General features: G+C 44.2%; 1 protein-coding gene across 1 annotated transcript in view; it reads left to right on the top strand.

Moving 5' to 3' along the window:
* LOC126419676 (macrophage mannose receptor 1-like) overlaps positions 1 to 24,373 on the top strand; it is a 63,715-nt gene that overhangs the window by 14,306 nt on the left and 25,036 nt on the right. The window contains exons 2-3 of the mRNA XM_050086865.1: positions 14,262 to 14,292; positions 14,402 to 14,653. Coding sequence (XP_049942822.1) covers positions 14,458 to 14,653 — 196 coding nt within the window. The 5' untranslated portion in view covers positions 14,262 to 14,292; positions 14,402 to 14,457. The remainder of the gene's footprint in view (positions 1 to 14,261; positions 14,293 to 14,401; positions 14,654 to 24,373) is intronic.

Consider the following 24,373-nt stretch of genomic DNA (forward strand, 5'->3'; position numbering starts at 1 on the left):
TGCCGCCCGGCAAGAATTCTGTCAGTGGATCATTTTGCCAATGAGCGATCAACTCCACGTACTCTGTTCACTGATGAGTCAACATTTACCCGCAACGGAATCAACAACACGCGCAACTCTCATGTACGGGCAAATGAAAATGTGCACACTAGCGTGGAAACGAATTTTTCAACGACCTTTCTCAGTCAGTGTGTGGTGCGGTATTATTGATGACCAACTCATTAGTCCAGTTGTTTTAGATGACCGCCTTACTGGGACACGGTATCCTGAGTTTCTTCGATATGTGTTATCAGAATACGTGGAGGATATCCCTTTGGCAACACGAGTTCGTATGTACTTTCAGCATGACGGAGCTCCTACACATTCCGTACGGCCAGTGACACAGTCACCAACGCAACGTATCCTGATTGTTGGATTGGTCGCCGTGGAGTCACTGCTTGGCCATTCAAGTCGCCCGATCTTACCCTATCGGATTACTGTTTGTGGGAGTGGCTGAAGAGCGACGTCTACAGGCGCAGAGCGGACACAAGAGAGGAACTTTCTCACGTGTTTTACACGCTTGCGCCCAGGTAAAGGAATGTAAAACTGAGCTCCGTTCGGCGACACAACACGTGTCTACAAGAGCAGCAACATGCACCGAGTTGACGGTGGACTGTTTGAACATCTTCTGTGAGGAAACGTACACAATTAAACAAATCATAACATAACAGTACCTTAATTTATCGTCACCTGCACCTTTCCTGTTCCTAGCTGTTTTCATTGGTTTACCCAGAGACGGTTAAGAAAAGGGCATATGTTTAGAAGAGGTTTTTTGTTCAGAATCACCAGTAGTATCACCTGTCAAAACAAGTACCTTTCCTCCTGACTCACCCTATATATATATTTGTGTGTGTGTGTGTGTGTGTGTGTGTGTATGTATGTGCGCGTGTTTGTGTGTATCACGCCCATACCTCTTTCTTCCGAATGCTTCGCTTCCCTTCTGTGAGGACAGCAACTGTGGACATAGTTACATCATTTCTCCCAAACACAGTTTGGTGAAATGGACATCAGCCGCCACTTTCATCGACATAGCCGATACTATAAATGAGTGTGCTTATTTGATTGAGGCGCATTAGCTATGTACTTCTCAGTCCATCCATGTCACTGAGCAGCTTGACGCCTGCATTCTGCTGTCACAACAATGGGGAACTGCCTCGTGAGATCTAGCGTCTTTGGTTCGTGTGCGTTGTGGATCTATCTTTGGTCCGCCTGCTGCCGACCAGGATGATGTGACTTCTCTGAAACTCATAACGTAAATTGCACACGAAAAAAATTTGCGAAACCTATAAGTTAGTAAAGAAAGTGTGGGTTGACCGAGACATAGTTCTGGTACCACTTTACTTGCAGAACTAACAAGCCACTATTGATCACGACAGATTGTGCAAACGCGCAAGGGTATTTGAGACATCGTGACAGTCGCAGATCCTTTGTAACTGGGGGAGGGGGGCGGGCCTTTGGTTCCTTTAAGGCTTGGCACAAATTGAGACATGTGTAGCGCGTGTGGCTCGGCGCAGCGCAGTACGCTTTTTTGGAACTTCACAGGTTCAAATGGGACCGCGCAAATTGCTACGCGACGCGACTGGGACGAGACACGCACCCGCTATGGGGTGAGGCGGGAGCGGGGAGGCCGTCCTTCCATATGCTCACTTCGGCATGGCGCATGTGGGCAGCGGAAGTATTGCCCAGCCCAAAGATCAGCCTCACGGTCTACTGAATTTCATTGTCACTGAGTAGTGTTTCGTTTTTCGCCGTTTAAGCGCTCCATCTTTTTTCGTTAGTACATAACAGTTTTCAGTTACATATATCTGTGTACTTAGAATGAGATTTTCTCTATCCTGGGAAGTGTGCACTGATATGAAACTCCCTGGCAGATTAAAACTGTGTGCCGGACCGAGACTCGAACTTGGGACCTTTGGCTTTTGCGGGCAAGTGCTCTACCAACTGAGTTACGCAAGCACGACTCACGACCTGTCCCCACAGCTTCAATTCTGCCAGTACCTCGTCTCCTACCTTCCAAACTTCCAAGGTTTGCAGAAGAGCTTCTGTGAAGTTTGGAAGGTAGGAGACGAGGTACTGGCAGAATTGAAGCTGTGGGGACAGGTCGTGAGTCGTGCTTGCGTAACTCAGTTGGTAGAGCACTTGCCCGCGAAAGGCAAGGGTCCCAACTTTGAGTCTCGGTCCGGCACACAGTTTTAATCTGCCAGGAAGTTTCATCTGTGTACTTTTTTTGTTCATTCTTTTGTTAAGAACAGTGCACAGTTCAATAACTGGTGAGCCATTAGCCATTGGAATTGTATCTTCTGCCCGCATCTCGTGGCCGTGCGGTAGCGTTCTCGCTTCCCACGCCCGGGTTCCCGGGTTCGATTCCCGGCGGGGTCAGGGATTTTCTCTGCCTCGTGATGGCTGGGTGTTGTGTGCTGTCCTTAGGTTAGTTAGGTTTAAGTAGTTCTAAGTTCTAGGGGACTGATGACCGTAGATGTTAAGTCCCATAGTGCTCAGAGCCATTTGAACCAATTGTATCTTCTACCTCCACAGTGCTTTTACATCGTAGGAGGGACAGACGATTCAGTATGGGGGTATTGTATAGTATGGAACTGGGGACCTAAAAACGATGGATAGGCTTCGTCCTTGTCGTAGCCCTCAGTGGTTCACAACCCCACAACAGGCTACAGCAATCCACTCACACCACCGCCGCCCCACACTGAACCTAGGGTTATTGTGCCAGATGAGTGCAACCCCAATGTTTGCGTTGTAGGGTAATTATGGAGTGCGCGTACGTGGAGAAAATGTTTGCGCAGTAATCGCTATCATAGTGTAACTGAGGTGGAATAAGGGGAACCAACCTGCCGAGGCAGATGGAAAACCGCATTAAAAACCATCCACAGACTGGCCGGCACACCGGACCTCGACACTAATCCTCCGGGCGGCGGATTCGTGTCGGAGACCGGCACGCCTTCCCGCCCAGAGAGCAGTGCTTTAGACCGCACGGCTAACTGGGCAGGCATTGTGGGGTTAGTGACTAGAAAGTAAGGAATATTATAAAATCATGTGATCTAGAAGCAAGACAGGAAAACAAAACAAGGTTACATATTTGTTGCCTGTTATGCTGACATATTCCTACGGAATGCAATTTTGTCATATGATGACATGATGGAGACCGTGGCTGTTGTTTGAAGACAAATGTTGATGGTGTTAGAACAGCAACCAGCCACATATTTACTATTTTACCTATACAGCCCTATAAAAAAACTTTATAAGTAATTTAAAAATACAACTCAAAAATTCAATGTCTCAGTACTAGTGTAAAAGACATTACAGTTGCGTAAATGAATATATGATCCTTTCCAAACATAGGACATCATCGTCAAATGTTACGATATATCATAACATCTGTGATACTCATATGTTTGTAAGCTCTTTCTATGTATCAAACCATGTGGTGCGTGGTAGAAATCTTCTCAGTGACAAATCTAAAGTGTTTAGTGAGAACAATTTACGTGTGCAACGATAGGAATGCAGTGGGAATGCATTTACATTTGTTGGACGAATGTTATGGAAACAAACACTCTAAACTGACGTTTCACGTAAGTCACATGCAACGAAAATCTGTAACGCAACCATCTGTCTGTGGCGTGTTTATAATTAGATATTATTTATATTTTAGGAAAAACACACATGTCATAAAGAAAGCGTGTAAATCGTCTGAGGATGAATCACAGCGATTCGAAACCGGTAACGGTGCCCTTTAAATAAAGCAACTGAAAGTAAATTTGTGGCTGGTTGCTGTCCTAACACCATCAACATTTGTCCCTACGGAATGCTAGAAAAAGTCGAAAAGGCGTAGTTTACAACCGTCCGAGATACGAGCTTCATAAGTTTGACTACCATCATTTGGATGTGGAAGTAATAAGAGACATTACATGTGGATATCACGTTTCAACTGCGAGCTAGAAACAGTCGAGACGCCCTCACGAATAACGATGTTTTAATCGGCTCGTCGTGACGAGAAAAAGCATTACAGTTGCTCCATACACACTATCAGCATTAACAGACTGATTATACAACAGGCTACACAAATGAAGGAGTGGTTCGCGTTATTCCGAAAGTTTGAGTATCCTGAAAGAGTGTGGTGATCTGATATATTTAATTTGTTGAAATGTGTTGCTGACAAAGGCAGATCTAGTTACATGACAATGTTTTTCGAACGACATGAACTCTTCCTCTGACAAAGCACCTTGGCTAGCTTCCGAATTCCTGTAGCGCGCATTATTCTGAGTTGCTGACGATATACTGACCATTGTGTTGTGCCACGTATCAACTATTCACTTTTGTCAACAATAACTATTTTATTCGAGAATCACACATTGTCAGTTTGGCAAGGCGTAAGTGAGTAACCAGCATCAGGCATGTGCGTGTCTTTCCGCCTGAAGGCTACGCTCGTCATCATTTTATTACTGTTCAGATGCAGAAAAGGAATAAAATCCTGTAGTAAGTTTTCATTCCAGTCGCTCAGAGTTAAAATTACGGTGGGTTATGGGATTCAATCAAAACTCCAGCAGAACTGGCGATTTATTTTTGTATGGATTGTTAACCTTTTCTCATTCGAAAAAGCATCACCATTTATAAGTAACGGCCACATTTGCATTGTTGACAGGTTTAATTGTACTTCTTTTCCCAAAACCAATATATTTACACAATTCATTATTTGCAGCAGCTCTTGTCCCAGAATTCTGGATCAGAGTGTCTGGTTGAAGGCATATACGACACTCATCGGTGAAGAGAACGTGATGCCAATCCTGAGCGGTCCATTCGGCATGTTGTTGGACCCATCTGTACCGCGCTGCATGGTGTCTTGGTTGCAAAGATGGACCTCGCCATGAACGTCGGGAATGAAGCTGCGCATCATGCAGACTTGTGCACAGTTTGAGTTGTAACACGACGTTCTACGGCTGCACGAAAAACATTATTCAACATGGTGGCGTTGCTGTCAGGGTTCCTCCGAGCCGTAATCCGCATGTAGCGGTCAGCCACTGCAGTAGTAGCCATTGGGCGACCTGAGCGAGGCATTTCATCGACAGTTCCTGTCTCTCTGTATCTCCTCCAGGTCCGAACAATATCGCTTTGGTTTACACCGAAACGCCTGGACACTTCCCTTGTTGAGAGCCTTTCCTCGCACGAAGTAACAATGTGGACGCGATCGAACCGCGGTATTGAACGTCTAGGTATGGTTGAACTACAGACAACACGAGCCTTGTGCCTCCTTGCTCGTGGAATGATTGGTACTCATCGGCCGTCTAATAGGCGCTGCTCATGCATGGTTCTTTACATCTTTTGGCGGATGTAGTGACTTCTTTGAACAGTCAAAGGGACTGTGTCTGTGATACAATATCCAAACTCAATGTCTGTCTTCAGGCATTCTGGGAACCGGGATGATGCAAGACTTTTTTGACGTGTTTAAAACATGTCCTAAGGACTCTTGTAAAAGTTAGTGACGCTGTTCAGAACTTCATCATGGATGTGGTGGAGAAACCTCAAAACCTTGAGTCACCACATAAGGCAACTCGCTAAATAAAAAAATAAAACACGAAGATTACCACAAAGGCGCCCCCCAACTTAAATCTTCCGCGGATCTAAAAAAAATTCAGGTGGTTGATGAGGGTGAAAAAAAAAATGTATCAATGTGATCCGTGGCGTACGAAAGCTAAGGCAAGGGCCGCCAATTTGGAAACGAGCTGCGTGTTTGCTATCGTGGAGACCTTAACTGTTATGCAAATTAGGAGGCAGAAACACGTCGTTTTGCAAATCACCCCCAAGTGGTTTTACATTGAATCTAGACAAGGTGTGCATCGCTATCTTATAATGGCCCCAATATAAAACTTTAGTGGGGTGGCTACTTTCCCATATAATTTATTAATCAAACTAATTAATCAAAGTTCCCTTCCAAAAATGATCATGGGAAAGGATTAATTTTTTTTAATGGAACCCAAAACTGATTATGAATTTTTACAAGAAACAATCATGTATATTAACGTAAACCAAACATGTAAACAGTCATCACTTGATAGAGGTGTTGGCAAGAACCTAGTAAAAATGACACTGTGTGTAATCTAATGTGCTTCTCTACTACGAGAAGGGGGAGCAAAGAGAACAGGTGAAATGTTCAATAGCGATAAACCGGTGAGTAATCGGATGCAGTACCATGATATCATCTAAGGAGGCAAAGTGGTTCTATGTATGCTACCGCAGAGAAAGCTGAATTCGAATTTTTGGCGGCTGAAAAATCAATTGAAACCCTAAAGGCCGGAGCTGCTTATATTAACGACAGCAGGACGCAATGCGCGGTGCTGATGCCGGCTGCATGGAGATGGGGTCCGGAGACCGATGGAAGTGCGAGTGTGGAAAAGAACTATATATTGTTCTGGGTGGCCAGACAAGTGAAAGTGTGAATGCAATTACTCTGCAGCAAGGGCGGTAAAGTACGCGACCGGTTCCTGGAGTGGCCAGCAACCAACTCCTCAAATTCTTTCCCGCCCCGCGACCAGAAAGCGACTACTCTGCTTGTGCCAGAACTCGGCCAGTTGCCGCCGATAAACAAAGCTATCGTCAGTTATGGCCTTACAGCTCCTTCTAGATTCACTGCTCTACTTCGTCAAGTTAGGCGCCAGTGCCGCTCCTTCCGGCCAATTTCCGATAGTGACTGCAAATGTGTGCTGACGCAAAAGTCAAGCGGCCTATCATAGCCTCCGCATCGACTTTGCTCTGAAAGCTTTCTGCGACGGACGCCAACGGAGTGTGATCATTGCGGTTCTTCGTGTGGCGCCGTTCTGTCGGCTGTGCCGTGGAGTTTGGCGACCGCCTCTCTGGAAGGTCCCAAACAACAGCACAGCCAGCTGTGGCGCTGAGCTGGAGTGTTCCCACCCGAAGCCTGAGGCTTTCGCGAGAAAATAGCGGGTGTCCGTCACTCTGGCCGCTGCGACTTGGCGTCAAAAGAAAAAGCCGCCAGCCACGGGTCTGGGCTCTGCGGGCAGTTGCCGGTGCTGGGACGTCCCCCCACGTCCTGCTGTAGTCAGCGGTTCGTCTAAAAGTTCCTGCTCGCCTCCCAGGTGAAACGAAAAGTATTACGATACGCGTGCATCCTACTCCCGATTGTGTGCATGCCGGTGCACAGCGTGCGATGACCTACTTTGCATGTTAATGTACTACAGTTGCGAAAGGACATTAGTACGCATGTTTGCAAATTCACATTTTAGAAATGCAAGACGGGCTGGTCTGATTTCCCTGAATAAGCGAGTGAAGAGGCCAGAGGGCCTGCCACGTTGCAAATAAATCAGCAGGTCTGGATGGAAAGTCAGTTCGATTTAACAAAGAGTATTCTACGGCATTCTACCCTTACCTAGCTTGCATCTATCGTGAATCTCTCGCCCAGCACACAGTCCCAAGTGACTCGGAAAAGCGCAGGTAACTCCAGTATGAGCACATCCACAAAATTACAGACCAATATTCCTAACTTCTGTTTGCTGCAGAATCCTTGAACACATTCTCAGTTCGAATGTAATAAGCTTTCTTCAGGCTAAGCTGCTTATGTCCACGAATCAGCATGGTTTCAGTAAGCATCGCCAGTGCGAAACTTAGCTTGCCCCTTTACCACATGACAGACTGAGAACTGTGGATGAAGGGCAGCAGGCAGATTCTGTATTTCTAGATTTCCGGAAAGCATTTGACACGGTGCCCCATTACAGGCTGTTAAGGAAGGTACAGATATATGAAATAAGTTCACAGATATGTGTGTGACTCGAAGACTTCTTAAGTAGTAGAACCGACTATGTTGACCTCTACGGCGAGTGTTCATCAAAGACAGGAATATCGTCTAGAGTGCCCCAGGGAAGTGTGATAGGACCGCCGTTGTTCTCTGTATACATAAAGGATCTGGCGGAAAGGGTGGACAGCTGTCTGCAGTTTTTTGCTAATGATGCCGTGGTGTGCGGTAAGGTGTCGAAGTTGAGTGACTGTAGGAAGATACAAGATGACTTAGACAAAATTTACATGTGATGAATGGCAGCCAGCCCTAAATGTGGAAAAATGTAAGTTAATGCCGATGAGTAGGAAGAACAAACCTGCAATGTTCGGATACAGTATTACTAGTGTCCTGCTTGACACAGTCAAGTCGTTTAAATATCTGGGCCTAACGTTGAGGGATAAGACGGAAAGCACGAGCGTGTTGCACGTTGAAGAAAAAGGTTGCTTGCTATCGAATGTAGAGAAGGTAGAGATTCATTGTGTCTTGAAAGAGGAGTGCATCGGTGTTTTAAATGAGAGGATGTAAGTGTCTAACGCCGGCCGGACTGGCCGAGCAGTTCTACACGCTACAGTCTGGAACCGCGGGACCGTTACGGTCGCAGGTTCGAATCCTGCCTCGGGCATGGATGTGTGTGATGTCCTAATTTAGTTAGGTTTAAGTAGTTCTAAGTTCTAGGGGACTGATGACCTCAAAAGTTAAGTCCCATAGTGCTCGGAGCCATTTGAACCATTTTTGGAAGTGTCTAAAGGGCATTTCTGGACACTTTTTACGATATCCTTCGTAAGAAGCAGCCACCAACAGATTTTAGCTAGTGTTATAGGAATTTCGTATGCCAAATCCTTTCAGATTGCAGCGTGGTACAGTTTTAAGTTAGAATGAGCTAGGACCAGACAGGAATTTCCCAAAGATCTTATGACAGACAATAGTATCGTTGCTGCGGAGTATTAGCCTTTCAATAAATATCGCCATTGGTAGCGGCTTTCAGTTTGCAACTACACTACTGGCCATTAAAATTGCTACACCACGAAGATGACGTGCTACAGACGCGAAATTTAACCGACAGGAAGATGCTGTGATGTGCAAATGATTAGCTTTTCAGAGCATTCACACAAGGTTGGCGCCGGTGGCGACACCTACAACGTGCTGACATGAGGAAAGTTTCCAACCGATTTCTCATACACAAACAGCAGTTGACCGGCGTTGCCTGGTGAAACGTTGTTGTGATGCCTCGTGTAAGGAGGAGAAATGCGTACTATCAAGTTTCCGACTTTGATAATGGTCGGATTGTAGCCTATCGCGATTGCGATTTATGGACTATCAGCTTGCAGACCATGGCTGCGGTTGCCCTTGACGCTGCATCACAGACAGGAGCGTCTGCGATGGTGTACTCAACGACGAACCTGAGTGCACAAATGGCAAAACCTCATTTTTTCGGATGAATGTAGATTCTGTTTACAGCGTCATGATGGTCGCATCCGTATTTGGCGACATCGCGGTGAACGCACATTGGAAGCGTGTATTCGTCATCGCCATACTGGCGTATCACCCGGCGTGATGGTATGGGGTGCCATTGGTTACACGTCTCGGTCGCCTCTTGTTCGCACTGACGGCACTTTGAACAGTGGACGCTACATTTAGATGTGTTACGAACCGTGGCTCTACCCTTCGTTCGATCCCTGCGAAACGCTACATTTCCGCAGGATAATGCACGATCGCATGTTGTAGGTCATGTACGGGCCTTTCTGGGTACAGAAAATGTTCGATTGCTGCCCTGGCCAGCACATTCTCCAGATCTTTCACCAACTGAAAACATCTTGTCAATGGTGGCCGAACAACTGGCTCATCACAATACGCCAGTCACTACTCTTTGTGAACTGTGGTATCGTGTTGAAGCTGCATGGGCAGCTGTACCTGTACACGCCATCCAAGTTCTGCTTCACCCAATGCCCAGGCGTATTAAGGCCGTTATTACGGCCAGAGGTGGTTGTTCTGGGTACTGATTTCTCAGGATCTATGCACCCAAATTGCGTGAAAATGTAATCACATGCCAGTTAATAGTATAATATATTTGTCCAATGAGTACCCGTTTATCATTTGCATTTTTTGTTGGTGTATCAATTTTAATGGCCAGTCGTGTATACCTCAGGGACGGTGTGTGCAGAGGCTGACGACGTTTTATATTTTGTGGTTTGAGTTGACAACGCTCGTGCGCAATATGTTTTTAAGTTGTGACGAGGCCTAATGTGACAAAAAAATTTTTTTAAGGTAGGTTAGAACTCCAGACGTCTGTCATCCTTATATGTCTGTCGGTATACGAAAGACTATTTTATCTGGTTTCCTTGCTTTTAGCACTTGAAAATGGGATGTTGTTGTCCTGAAACAATTTTGTGGCAGTAGTCACATGATTTGCAGCTGGGCCGAATGTCCTCAATGTTGTCTGCTTTAATCCGTCTGCTAGAATGTCTGCTGCATCCACCACGATACCTTGACAACAGAGACATCTATCGATGCCTTTGAGGAAGCCGAAGTACTGTATGTCTTTGAAAGAAGCGCAGCGACAGTACGTCTCAGGACAGTTTTAGAAATAAAGGCACGTGCATCAGAAGGGATTTCGGCGACGAACCACAGACCCAGAACATGAGGCCACTCGGGCCAACAGGGAGCGAAATTATGACCGCACTGCCGACTGGGCTCCTCGCCGAACGTCACTGCCCCGCGGCCGAACTACAAGAGGGCAGTGCTCTGCCGGCGCCGAGCCGCCAGCCACGACTTCCGGCCGCAGGCGAGTCCAAGTCAGAGCGGGACGCGAGATACTGACTTTGCGACACGGTCACCAGCGGCTGGAAAAATGAGTGTGCCGCAGTTCACGGCACAAGATCAGCGTACCGTGCAGTTGTTGTTGTTGTTGTTGTTGTGGTCTTCAGTCCTGATACTGGTTTGATGCAGCTCTCCATGCTACCCTATCCTGTGCAAGCTTCTTCATCTCCCAGTACCTACTGCAGCCTACATCCTTCTGAATCTGCTTAGTGTATTCATCTCTTGGTCTCCCTCTACAATTATTACCCTCCACGCTGCCCCCCAATACTAAAATGGTGATCCCTTGATGCCTCAGAATATGCCCTACCAACCGATCCCTTCTTCTAGTCAAGTTGTGACACAAATTTCTCTTCTCCCCAATTCTATTCAATACCTCCTCATTAGTTATGTGATCTACCCATCTAATATTCAGCATTCTTCAGTAGCACCACATTTCGAAAGCTTCTATTCTCTTCTTGTCTAAACTATTTATCGTCCACGTTTCACTTCCATACGTGGCTACACTCCATACAAATATTTTCAGAGATGACTTCCTGACACTTAAGTCTATACTCGATGTTAACAAATTTCTCTTCTTCAGAAACGCCTTTCTTGCCATTGCCAGTCTACATTTTATATTCTCTCTACTTCGACCATCATCACTTATTTTTCTCCCCAAATAGCAAAACCCCTTTACTACTTTAAGCGTTTCATTTCCATTAGGAAATTCCCTCAGCATCACCCGATTAATTCGGCTACATTCCATTACCCTCCTTTTGCTTTTGTTGATGTTCATCTTATGTCCTCCTTTCAAGACACTGTCCATTCCGTTCAGCTGCTCTTCCAGGTCCTTTGCTGTCTCTGACAGAATTACAATGTCATCGGCGAAACTCTAAGTTTTTATTTCTTCTTCGTGGATTTTAATTCCCACCCCGAATTTTTCTTTTGTTTCCTTTACTGCTTGCTCAATATACAGATTGAATAACATCGGGGAGATGCTGCAACCCTGTCTCACTCCCTACCCAACCACTGCTTCCCTTTCATTCCCCTCGACTCTTATAACTGCCATCTGGTTTTTGTACAAATTGTAAATAGCCTTTCGCTCCCTGTATTTTACCCCTGCCACCTTTAGAATTTGAAACAGAGTATTCCAGTCAACATTGTCAAAAGCTTTCTCTAAGTCTACAAATGCTAGAAACATAGGTTTGCCTTTCCTTAATCTATTTTCTAAGATAAGTCATAGGGTGAGTATTGCCTCACGTGTTCCAAGATTTCTACGGAATCAAAACTGGTCTTCCCCGAGGTCGGCTTGTACCGGTTTTTGCATTCGTCTGTAATGAATTCGTGTTAGTGCTTTGCAGCTGTGGCTTATTAAACTGATAGTCCGGTAATTTTCACATCTGTCAACACCTGCTTTCGTTGGGATTGGAATTATTGAAGTCTGAGGGTATTTCGCCTGTCTCAATACATCTTGCTCACCTGATGGTAGAGTTTTGTTAGACCTCGTTCTCCCTAACCTGTCAGTAATTCTAATGGTATGTTGTCTATTCCCGGGGCATTGTTTCGACTCAGGTCTTTCAGTGCTCTGTCAAACTCTTCACGCAGTATCATATCTCCCATTTCATCTTCATCTACATTTTCTTCCATATCTATAATATTGTTCCCAAGAACATCGTCCTTGTATAGACCCTCTATATACTACTTCCACCTTTCTGCTTTCCCTTCTTTTCTTAGAACTGGGTTTCCGTATGAGCTCTTGATATTCATGCAAGTGGTTCTCTTTTCTCGAAAGGTCTCTTTAATTTTCCTGTAGGCAATATCTATCTTACCGCTAGTGAGATAAGCCTCTATATCCTTACACTTGTCCTCTATCCATCCCTGCTTAGCCATTTTGCACTTCCTGTTGATCTCATTTTTGAGACGTTTGTATTCCTTTTTGCCTGCTTCATTTACTGCTTTTCTATATTTTCTCCTTTCAGCAATTAAATTCAGTATCTCTTCTGTTACCCAAGGATTTCTATTAGCCCTCGTCTTTTTACCTACTTGATCCTCTGCTACCTTCACTATTTCATCTCTCAAAGCTACCCATTCTTCTTCTACTGTATTTCTTTGCCCCATTCTTGTCAATCGTTCCCTAATGCTCTCCCTGAAACTCTGCTTTAGTCAATTTATCCAGGTCCCATCTCCTCAAATTTCCACCTTTTTGCAGTTTCTTCAGTTTTAATCTACAGTTCATGACCAACAGATTGTGGTCAGAGTCCACATCTGCCCCTGGAAATGTCTTACAATTTAAAACCTGGTTCCTGAATCTCTATCTTACCATTATATAGTCTATCTGAGACCTTCCAGTATCTCCAGGCTTCTTCCATGTATACAGCCTTCTTTTATGATTCTTGAACCATGCTGAAATATTGCGACTTCACCTGATATTTAAGATCGTTTTCCGACGCAGTAAGGAGCTCGATTTAGGGCTCGAGGCGATGAAGCGATCGGAGTCATCTCCGTGTTTTGAAGTTATATCAAACACGGCATGGAACAATTCTGTTTCGTCAGGTAATCTAAGGTAACAGTAGTTTAGCAATGCTGTACATGTAGTGACTGTGTTCCAGTATCAGAAGTATTTTTTTAATGAAGATTGAGTAGTCATCGGTGCTAGAACTGTGGAATGTAGTTTGTCATATTTTACTTTACCCTTCGAGATGATATTAGAATCTGAAGCATAATGATTGACTCTATACATACTTTTTTCAACAATGTAGTTTGTATGTAATTCCAACATTATATTGGTGTCAGTACAGCAACTCAATATATTTGTAATTTATTAATTGATGTTTCCATCTGAGGCGCAAATAATATTTTTATTCGTGACTAGTTTCGTACTTTTGTTTCATTCTCAAATCATTACCTGTTTTTGCTATGATTCACGGTATATAATACAGTTATGTAAGTGTAGCAAATGTTCTTGACTGTATTAAGGTTGTCTTAATACATTCAAAATGCGGTAGTATCTTTAGTTCTGCAGAAATAATAATCTAACAGGCACCTTCAGTTGTTATAAATGTGGTTTGTGGTTCTACATTTGAAGGCATTCTTTTTTCAGCAGGCCGTTTATATTTGATAATACTATAGTACATTTGTGAACTGTCTTGTAGGATTTACAAAAATCAGTAGTATTTTATGTTTTTCTTGAGGAAAAATGCTCTTATATACGCTCTAGAGAGGATTTGTGGATTTCTGTAGTTATTTAAGTGGTGCTAACTTGTGCACCACCTTGGTGGGTACAGTTTTCGATTTTCTTAAGAAATGGTGAGGATACAGAATGCGCGCTGTGCATATGTTCATCTTCAATATTCCATTCTTTGGTTCTTTTTAAAATGAAGTCCAGTGTTTGGTTTTAACTTCCCGAAATATGAGGTAGGAACTGTTTGAATACTGCATCTGACGTTTAGTTGAATGCGAGGTAAAAGATGTAAACTGTCAACAGTTTAAGTAAAGGGATTTAATTTTATTGAGACAGTTAACAATTGTCTCTGCACTTCTAGCCAATTTTACTATGTAGTTTTTAAGTGACGTGTTGACGGTATTTCTCTGTGTACGGGCTACATACTTGCACGTTTTAAAATTTCAGGACGATGAAGCGCATCCTGAGTGCAGTACTGGTGAGTGTTTCTCTGTTTTTTAATCAATACTCGCTATAACAGATGCTGAAATTTGTTGCTGGGTGCTTATCTATTTAGCCTTTCTTAACATTTTTTTTAATGCTCACAGAAACGGTGCCATACATATCGCCTGGCTTTACATTCTACTCCTCAAAACCGCAGAGAATGTTCAAGCACTTCGCATTGCAAACAACTGCACATAAAGCACTGGAAATTTGCAAACAAGAAGGTGGCACGCTTGCACGTCCATTAAATAAGGAAATGATAAATCACATGTTGAGAAACCTCCGCACAGACGATGAGTGGATTCTTATCAATTACACAGATGAAAAAAAAGAGGGGGTGTGGCTGGACTTTGACGGTGAGTATTTGAAAGCGAAGCAGTGTCATCGTCTCAACTGTTGTAAACAGATTGTCAGCGTTACTCGAAACTGTTGTAAGTCTGCCCTACGTTTGCAAAACACCATAACAAGATGAGGCATACATATGCTACGCATATGTATCTGTAGTCAGTGAAAGAAAATTTAGAGGCACTTGGTTTACAGCCCACAGGTACATTAACAGATGTTGGTGTAGCAGTAATGCCATGTATGCTAGCCAGTTTACAAATTTGATATTAAATCTACTAAAAATTGTGTCTATATCTGTAACTGACTGGTCAACATGTCTGAAATTGGTCGTAAATCGAAGAAAAGAACTTTCCTTCTCCGAGCACCGATTAACTGAGGATTTGTAAAAAAAAGTAAATAAAAATGTATTTCGGGAGCTCTTTTTGGAGAAGCAGTAAGACGTGAAATTTGGAATAACAAATCGAGAAAGAAGTTTTTAAAACGTGAGTGGGAGGTTTTCAGGATTATGAATAATGCCTGATGGCATGTAGCTTAAAATCGCTCAATCATTACAATTAAGAAAATTGAGAGAAAGTTAGTTTCAAGGCATACATACAAGATTTCGTACCCTTCCAAACAAAGACAACCTTTTTCTCTAATTTAGTTAGTCACAGTCTCTTGATACATCCAGAGAGAAGACTCACAAAAGTAATTTTCTAGATACAAAAAATAAGTAGATGAAATAATTGTAAAGCACGAATCATATTTGTAAAAAATAAAAAAGTTGTTAAGATGTATTTTATGTACCTAGATTTTATGCGACTGTAGGTGCTATAAGTATTCTTCTTCTTTGCACAGCTTTGAGAATTTTACCTATTTTTGTACATTAAATAGCAAATCACTTAAACGTTTCAAATACCGCACTTTACACAGAATAAAGTCTCCTTTTAGCCAAACTGACTTACGCACAATTATCTTCAAAAATCTTGAAAGAAAATTTGCGCTTCGAGTTAAATTGAAGCTAACTGTATCCCATGCCATCATCCATATCTGTCCTAATCATTCCTTGACCTATGACATACACAACCACATCGAACAGACCATACTCAGCTAAGTTACTCCCATTGACCTCAATTTTTCTAGCCTATTCCACACCAAATTACAGTGGTTGTGTCGGATTACAAACACCCAACAAAGTAATCTTATTTCCCTCCCTTAACACGCCTGAGCAAAGAGTAGCTTCACTCCATACCGTATTAACCAATCTCCATGGTCACATGACTGCGCATGCCCTTATTATGACTGGACGTAATAGAATCTCAGCCCTCTTCCGCACGCTTTACGTCATAAACAAACTCACAACACCATTCCCAAAGATCCTATATAAGTATTGTATTTGTATTGTATTGTATGTTAACGGGGAACCTAGAAACGACGGAGAGGCTCCGTCCCCGCCGCAGCCGCAGTGGTCCACAACCCCACGACGACTACCTCAGTCCACTTCACCCCTCCGCCGCCCCACACCGAACCCAGGGTTATTGTGCGGTTCGGCCCCCGGTGGACCTCCCAGGGAACGTCTCACACCAGACGAGTGTAACCCCTATGTTTGCGTGGTAGAGTAATGGTCGTGTACGCGTACGTGGAGAACTTGTTTGCGCAGCAATCGCCGACATAGTGTAACTGAGGCGGAATAAGGGGAACCAGCCCGCATTCGCCGAGGCAGATGGAACACCGCCTAAAAACCATCCACAGACTGGCTGATTCACAGGACGTCGACACAAATCCGCCGGGCGGATTCGTGCCGGGGACCAGGCGCTCCTTCCCGCCCAAAAAGCCGTGCGTTAGACCACACGGCCAACCGGGCGGGCTCCTGTATAAGTACTTCCACATCAACACACATGCCAATAGCACTTTCATCCGTAGCCAGATTTTAAGTAACTCAACGACACTGTAAACCCCTGATGACATACATCTCACTGCAGTCTTCCTCCAATCGATTATACAGTCTATCATCTGAAGCAGAGATCTTGAAATTCTAACACGCTTCTATATATCATATCGACGTATCCGAGACCTCCTGCTGGCAAAGAAAGCCCGGAGCTGGCGACAGGTATCCGCCAAGCTCAGCATCACGCTGGCATTAAATTAGTCAACATCTACGTCTACATCTACGAGAGGCGTTCCATATTGATTTAAGCTTTATTTTTTCGGTCATTCATAGTGCGAGGCTTGACTCAGCGTTACAGCTGCAAGTAGGTAGCACTTTTGTCCAACTGTAGGTATACAGAAATGTAGTCCCCGTGCAGAACACAGCCCCTTTTCCCAACTTCTGCCATTCATTACTTGAGCGGACAACAATGGACTGTGGCCATCAAGGACGGCGCTCGAAGAAGTGGCTTCTGTGAAAGGAGGGCGCACTCAGTGAGGACACCGAGAAGCGACTGGTGGCAGCATATAGAGGGTGTGCACCGTCACAAAATCTGCTCTAGCAGCGCGACAGCACTCGTCTCCATACGAGTCGGACAACGGTAACTGCCATCGCTGGAACGGGGCTCAGGTCCTGCCACGCCCACCGCATCCTCTTGACTTGGCCCCTGTAACTTCTGTAGGCCCTCGTCGAACCGCTTTTCTGCACTCTTGCGCACCCACTCAAGGAAAGCCGCTTGCTGTCTGCGAAAGTATGTCTGTGCAGAGGTTCTTCGCAGGCCTGAATAGATGGTAATCAGAAGGGGCCAAGTCAGAAGAATATGGTGGGTAAGGCAGTGCCTGGAACCCAATTTCAGAGATGGCAGTCGTGGTTTTCCGACTCGCATCGGGACGAGCATTGTCGTGTTGCAAGAGCGATTTTCGTGATGGTGCACGCTTTCCATATATTGCCACCAATCGCACGTGAATGTCAGCAATGATTACACCCTCCTTCTACAGAAACCACTTCGTCCAGCGCTGTCCTTGATGGTCACGCTCCAGTGTTCTCCGTTCATGTGATGACAGCAGTTGGAAAATGGGCTGCACTGTGCAGGGATTACACTTCCAGCGATTGTCCTTCCACCAACTGTTAGGTCGATGTAACAAACACTTACAACTGTAATGGTGAGTCTAATAACGGACCATGAATGACGGGAAAAAATAAGGTGTAAATCAGTATGGAACACCCCTCGTAACACATATACTCGCAAGCCACCTTACGGTCATGGCGAAGGTTACCCCGTGTCTCTTTCTCACTGCCCTCTTTAATGTTCCACTCGCGTATAATTTGCAGCAAGAACGATTGATAATAAGCCTAAATTTAACTCGAATCTAATTTTATCTTCATTGCCTTTTCTTGAAATATCTGCTGGAAAATGCTATACAGGTTGACTCTTCTAGGAGTACACGCTCTCTGAAGTTCAAAAGCAAACTAAACTGTGATGCAGAATGCCTCTCTTGTAGTGCGGTGCCTGTCGTACGTATAGGGCGTTAACCGTGAGGTCACCAGCGTCCAGTCCGCCCCAGTAGCTGAGTGGTCAGCGTGACGGATTGCCGTCCTCTCGGCCCGGGTTCGATTCCCGGCTGGGTCGGAGATTTTCTCCGCTCAGGGACTGAGTGTTGTGTTGTGTTCATCATCATTTCATCCCCATCCGGCGTGCAGGTCGCCCAATGTGGCGCCGAATGTAATAAGACCTGCGATATGGCGGCCGGACCTGCCCCGCGAGGGGCCTCCCGGCCAATGACGCCAAACGCTCATTTCCATACCAGCGTCCTTACTAAATACATTGGGGACAATTATTATTTTTACTTTTTAAACTATGCAGCAAAAGTTAAACTACACTACTGGCCATTAAAATTGCTACACCACGAAGATGAAGTGCTACAGACGCGAAATTTAACTGACAGGAAGAAGTTGCTGTGATATGCAAATGATTAGCTTTTCAGAGCATTCACACAAGGTTGGCGCCGGTGGCGACACCTACAACATGCTGACATGAGGAAAGTTTCCAACCGATTTCTCATACACAAACAGCAGTTGACCGGCGTTGCCTGGTGAAACGTTGTTGTGATGCCTCGTGTAAGAAGGAGAAATGCTTACTATCACGTTTCCGACTTTAATAATGGTCGGATTGTAGCCTATCGCGATTGCGGTATATCGTATCGCGACATTGCAGCTCGCGTTGGTCGAGATCCAATGACTGTTACCAGAATGTGGAATCGGTGGGTTCAGGTGGGTAATACGCCGTGCTGGATCCCAACGGCCTCGTATCATTAGCAGTCGATATGTCAGGCACCTTATCCGCATGGCTGTAACGGATCGTGCAGCCACGTCTCGATCCCTGAGTCAACAGATGGGGACGTCTGCAAGACAACAACATTCTGCGCGAACAGTTTGACGATGTTTGCAGCAGCGTGGACTATCAGCTCGGAGACCATGGCTGCGGTTACCCATGACGCTGCATGACAGACAGCAGCGTCTGCGATGGTGTACTCAACGACGAACCTGGGTGCAAGAATGGCAAAACGTCATTTTTTCGGATGAATCCAGGTTCTGTTTACAGCATCATGATGGTCGCATACGTGTTTGGAGACATCGCGGTGAACGCACACTGGAAGCCTGTATTCGTCATCGCCATACTGACGTATCACCCGGCGTGATGGTATGGGGTGCCATTGGTTACACGTCTCGGTCACCTCTTGTTCGCATTGACGGCACTTTGAACAGTGGACGTTACATTTCAGATGTGTTATGACCCGTGGCTCTACCCTTCATTCGATCCCTGCAAAACCCTACATTTCAGCAGGATAATGCACGACCGCATGTTGCAGGTCCCGTACGGGCCTTTCTGGATACAGAAAACGTTCGACTGCATCCCTGGTCAGCACATTCTCCAAATCACCAATTGAAAACGTCTGGTCAATGGTGGCCGAGCAACTGCCTCGTCAGAATACGCCAGTCACTACTCTTGATGAACTGTGGTATCGTGTTGAAGCTGCATGGGCAGCTGTACCTGTACACGCCATCCAAGTTCTGTTTGCCTCAATGCCCAGGCGCATCAAGGCCGTTATTACGGCCAGAGGTGGTGGTTCTGGGTACTGATTTCTCAGGATCTATGCACCCAAATTGCGTGAGAGTGTAATCACATGTCAGTTGTAGTATAAAATATTTGTCCAATGAATACCCGTTTATCATCTGCATTTATTCTTGGTGTAGCAATTTTAATGGCCAGTAGTGAATAAAATGCAATTAACAGTCACTCTGCTACACCATCTCCCACTCGCACTCACACTTTCACACAGGAGACCAAAACACATGTGCCTGACGTCGTTATATGATTACAGTATACAGGCTACAGCTACACTAAAGGTAAAATAATGTAACAGGTAACCATCTCTGAACGATAAATGGAAAAATAAAAGATGAAGCAGTCGCCTTGGACACTGTGTACCAGAGAAACGTTTCACAGTATTGAAGATGAACATGTGCTCATAGGTCTTGAGGTATGTGTTACAGAGCCGACGTTTACCACAATTTTTTGCTTCTAATGATCGTTCCTGTGTTCTGCTTACAGTATTCGTCTCTCGGTCTCCTTCTACGATTTTTACCATTCCCCCCCCCCCCCCCCCCCCTTCTCACCAGTACTACATTGGTGGTCTCAGAATGTGTCCTCTCAACTGATCACTTCTTCTTGTCAGATTGTGCCACAAATTTCTTTTCTCCCCAGTTCTGTTCAGTCCCTCCTTATTCGTTACGCAATCTACCCATCCAATCTTCAGCATTCTTACGTAGCACCACATTTCAAAGGTTCTATTCTCTTCTGGTTTAAACTGTTTATCGTCTAAACTGTTTATCGTCCATGTTTCGCTTCCGTGCTCCATACAAATACTTTCAGAAAATACTTCTTAACACTTAAATCTATGTTAGATGTTAAAATGTTTCTCTTCTTCAGAAACGCTTTGGTCCCACTGCCAATCTACATTTTATATCCTCTCATCTTCTACCATCATCAGCTATATTGCTCCCCAAATAACAAAATTCATCTACTACTTTAAGTGTTTCGGTTCCTAATCTGATTCCCTTAGCATCACCTGATTTAATTCGATTATCTTTCATTTTCCTCGTTTTGCTTTTGTTGATGTTCATCTTATATCCTCTTTTCAAGACACTGTCCGTTCCGTTCAATTGCCCTTCCAAGTCCTTGGCTGTCTCTTATAGAATTACAGTGTCATCGGTAAACCTTGAATGTTTTTCTTTTCCCTGAAGTTTAATTCCCACTCCAAATTTGTCTTTGGTTTGCTTTCCTGCTTTCTCAATGTACAGACTGAATGACATTGGGGGTAGGCTACAACCATGTCTCACTCCCTTCTCGACCACTGCTTCCCTTTCATGGCCTTCGACTCAAGTGCCATCTGGTTTCTGCACAAGTTGTAAAGAGCCTTTCGCTCCCTGTATTTCTAACCCTGATACCTCCAGAATTTCAAAGAGAGAACTCCAGCCAACAATGTCAAAAGCTTTCTCTGAGTCTACAAATGCTATAAAGGTATCTTGGCCTTTCCTTATTCTAAGATAAGTCGTAGGGTCAGTATTGCCTCACATGTTCCTACATTTCTTTGGCGTCTACCACTTTTTCCATTCTTCTGTAAAGATTTCATGTTATTAACTGGTAGTTCTGTAATGTTCAAACCTGTCAGCACCTGCTTTCTTTGGAATTGGAATTATTACATTCTTCTTGAAGTCTGACGGTATTTCGCCTATCTCATACATATTGCACACCAGATGGAACGGTTTTGTCATGGCTGATTCTTCCAAGATTATCAGTAGCTCTGACTGACTGTCGTCTACTCCCAGGGCCTTGTTTCAAATTAAGTCTTGCACTGCTCTATCACATTCTTCTCACAGTATCATATCTGCCATCTCATCTTCATCTGTCTCTTCCAGTTCTATAATACTGCCTTCAAGTTAATCTGTCTTTCATTCACACTGCTATCCACCTTTCCCCATACGCTTCTTTGCTTAGGACTGGTTTTCCGTCTGAGCTCTTGATATTTGCACAGCTGCATCACATTTCTCCGAAGGCCTCTTTGATTTCCTGTAGGCGGTATCTGTCTAGAGATATATGCTTCTAAATCCTCACATTTGTCCTTTATCCATTCCTGCTAAGCCATTTGGCACTTCCTGTCAATCTCATTTTTTAGACATCTGTATTCCCTTTTGGCTCCTCCATTTGCTGCTTTTTTTTGTTTGTATTTTCTCTTTTCATCAATTAAATTCAGTATCTCTTCAGTTATCTAAGAATTTCTACTAGGTCTTTACATATTTGATCCTCTACTGCCTTCACTATCTTATCTCTTAAAGTTACGCATTTTTCTTCTACTGTATTCCTTTCACCTGTTCTAGTCAATCGTTTCCTAATTCTCTCTCTGAAACTCTAAACAACCTCTAGTTCTTTCAACTTACCCAACTCTCGTCTCCTTAATCTTCTATCTTTGCAATTTCTGCAGTTTTAATCTACAGTTCAGAATCAATAACTTGTGGTCAGACTCCACATCTGCCCATGTAAATGTATTTCAATTTAAAATCTGGTTCCGAAACCTCTGTCATGCCATTATACAGTATAATAATTCTGAAATCTTTCAGTGTCTCCAGGTCTTTTCCACGTATATGATCCTTAAATCAAGTGTTAACTATTATTAAATTATGATCTGTGCAAAATTGTACCAGGCAGCCTCGTCTTTCATTCCTTTCCCCCAGTCCTTATTCACCTACTATTTTTTTCCATTCTTTTCGCGCCATCGAATTACAGTCGCACATAATAATTCAATTTTCGTCTCCCTTAAGTATATGAATTAATTTTTTTAGCTCATTATACATTGCCTAAATCTCTCCGTGACTTGTGGAGCTATCAACCTGTATTTCTGTGGTGGGTGTGGACTTCGTGTGTACCTTGGCTGTGATAATGCATTCAATATGCTGTTCCTAATAGTTTGCCCGCATTCCTGCTTTCTTATTCATTATTAAACCTACTCATGCCTTACCCCTGTTTGATTTTGTGTTTATTACCCTGTGTTCACCTGACCAGAAGTGCTGTTTCTCCTGCCACCGAACTTCTCTAATTCAGACTAGATCTAACTTACCATACCAATTTTCCTTTTTAAGTTTTGTAACTTACCTACCCAATTAAGGCATCTAACAATGCACGATACGATCCATGGAACGCCAGTTTTGTTTCTCCTGATAACGGCATCCTTCTGAGTAGTCCCCACCTGGAGATCAGAAGGAGAGACTGTTTTATCTGTGGAACATTTTACCCAAGAATGGGTGTCATCATCAGTCAACCATGCAGCAGAGCTGCATGCCACCAGCAGAAATTATGGCTGTAGTTTCCCCTTGCTTTCAGCATTTCGCAGTTCCGACACAGCAAGATCGTATTGGTTGATTTTACAAAGCCAGATCGGTCAGTGATCCCGACTGTTGCGCCAGCATCTACGGAAGAGACTGCTGTCCCTCTTCATGAACCATATGTTTATCTGGGCTCTCAACAAACTTCCTGTCATATCCATGAACGTCGACCATCCCTCATGGGACACCCTGTACATTGTTCACGTCCAACTTAAACTGAACAAGATAAAAATTAATGAAACTGAATTCACCTTTTTGAGTGACTCTGTACCTGCAAAGCATTCTGCAATATAGAGTGAAATAGGGACCGTTCACAGAAAAAGTTCAAGAATAAGTTGGAAGAAGCGTGATGTACATGTCATCTGAGAAACGCCTCTATTTCTGCTGATATTCATATCGTGATACCCTGTCACGTCTCAGAGGATCTTCCAGCTTTATTAATTGGATTCACGGTTCTTACGAGGAACTTGGAGACCCCGCAGAGCTACCTGCCTGCGTGGCCTTAACTTTATATGTGCTGGCACACAGTGAGTCTGGTGCACACGTCACCACTGGGGTATCGCCAACTGAATAAGTCACATCCCATGACATGGACTGGCTGAGTTGGAGCCTTCAGCTGGAATTTCCTGCAATAATGAATGTGTCTTGGAGGTAGGAGTCGAAACTGATGACTTTATTAAGGTCGCTGGAAAAAGATTTTAGTGTTTTGGAAGAAGTGTGGTTGTAGTCATCAGAAACTACTTGGTTATTTTGAAGGAGTAGTTGCTGTGGAGAAACTATGTGGCCAGCAAGTTCATGGGCAAATTCTATGGAGTTTAGCATACATCTGACATAAGTAGCGGCATCTTTTCTCCTTTCTATAAATACTTACCCCCAAGATATGCATAGCACAATAGTAACACCTCTTCCTCTTTCTGAGCTTGCCGGCCGGTGTGGCCGAGCGGTTCTAGGCGCTACAGTCTGGAACCGCGCAACCGCTACGGTCGCAGGTTCGAATCCTGCTCGGGCATGGATGTGTGTGATGTCCGTAGGTTATTTAGGTTTAAGTAGTTCTAGGGGACTGATGACCTCAGAAGTTAAGTCCCATAGTGCTCAGAGCCATTTGAACCATTTCTTTCTGAGCTCAACATCTCACTCATTATGCAGGGATGCTGACTCAGTTTTTCAGGATAGCAAATGGGAAGTTTTGGTACAGAAAATGGCCGAGAGATCACCAGTGTGTGTGTGTGTGTGTGTGTGTGTGTGTGTGTGTGTAGGAAGTGATGTGTTATGAAACAATGTGTGTATAGTATGATCAGTGACTGACAGTGAGATATGAGTGAACAGTGTGGCATTACATTACTTAATAAGTTATTTGTAATAAATGTATTGTATACCAGGAGTA

This window comes from Schistocerca serialis, chromosome 1 (genome assembly GCF_023864345.2).
Source record: "Schistocerca serialis cubense isolate TAMUIC-IGC-003099 chromosome 1, iqSchSeri2.2, whole genome shotgun sequence".
Lineage (NCBI taxonomy): Eukaryota > Metazoa > Arthropoda > Insecta > Orthoptera > Acrididae > Schistocerca > Schistocerca serialis.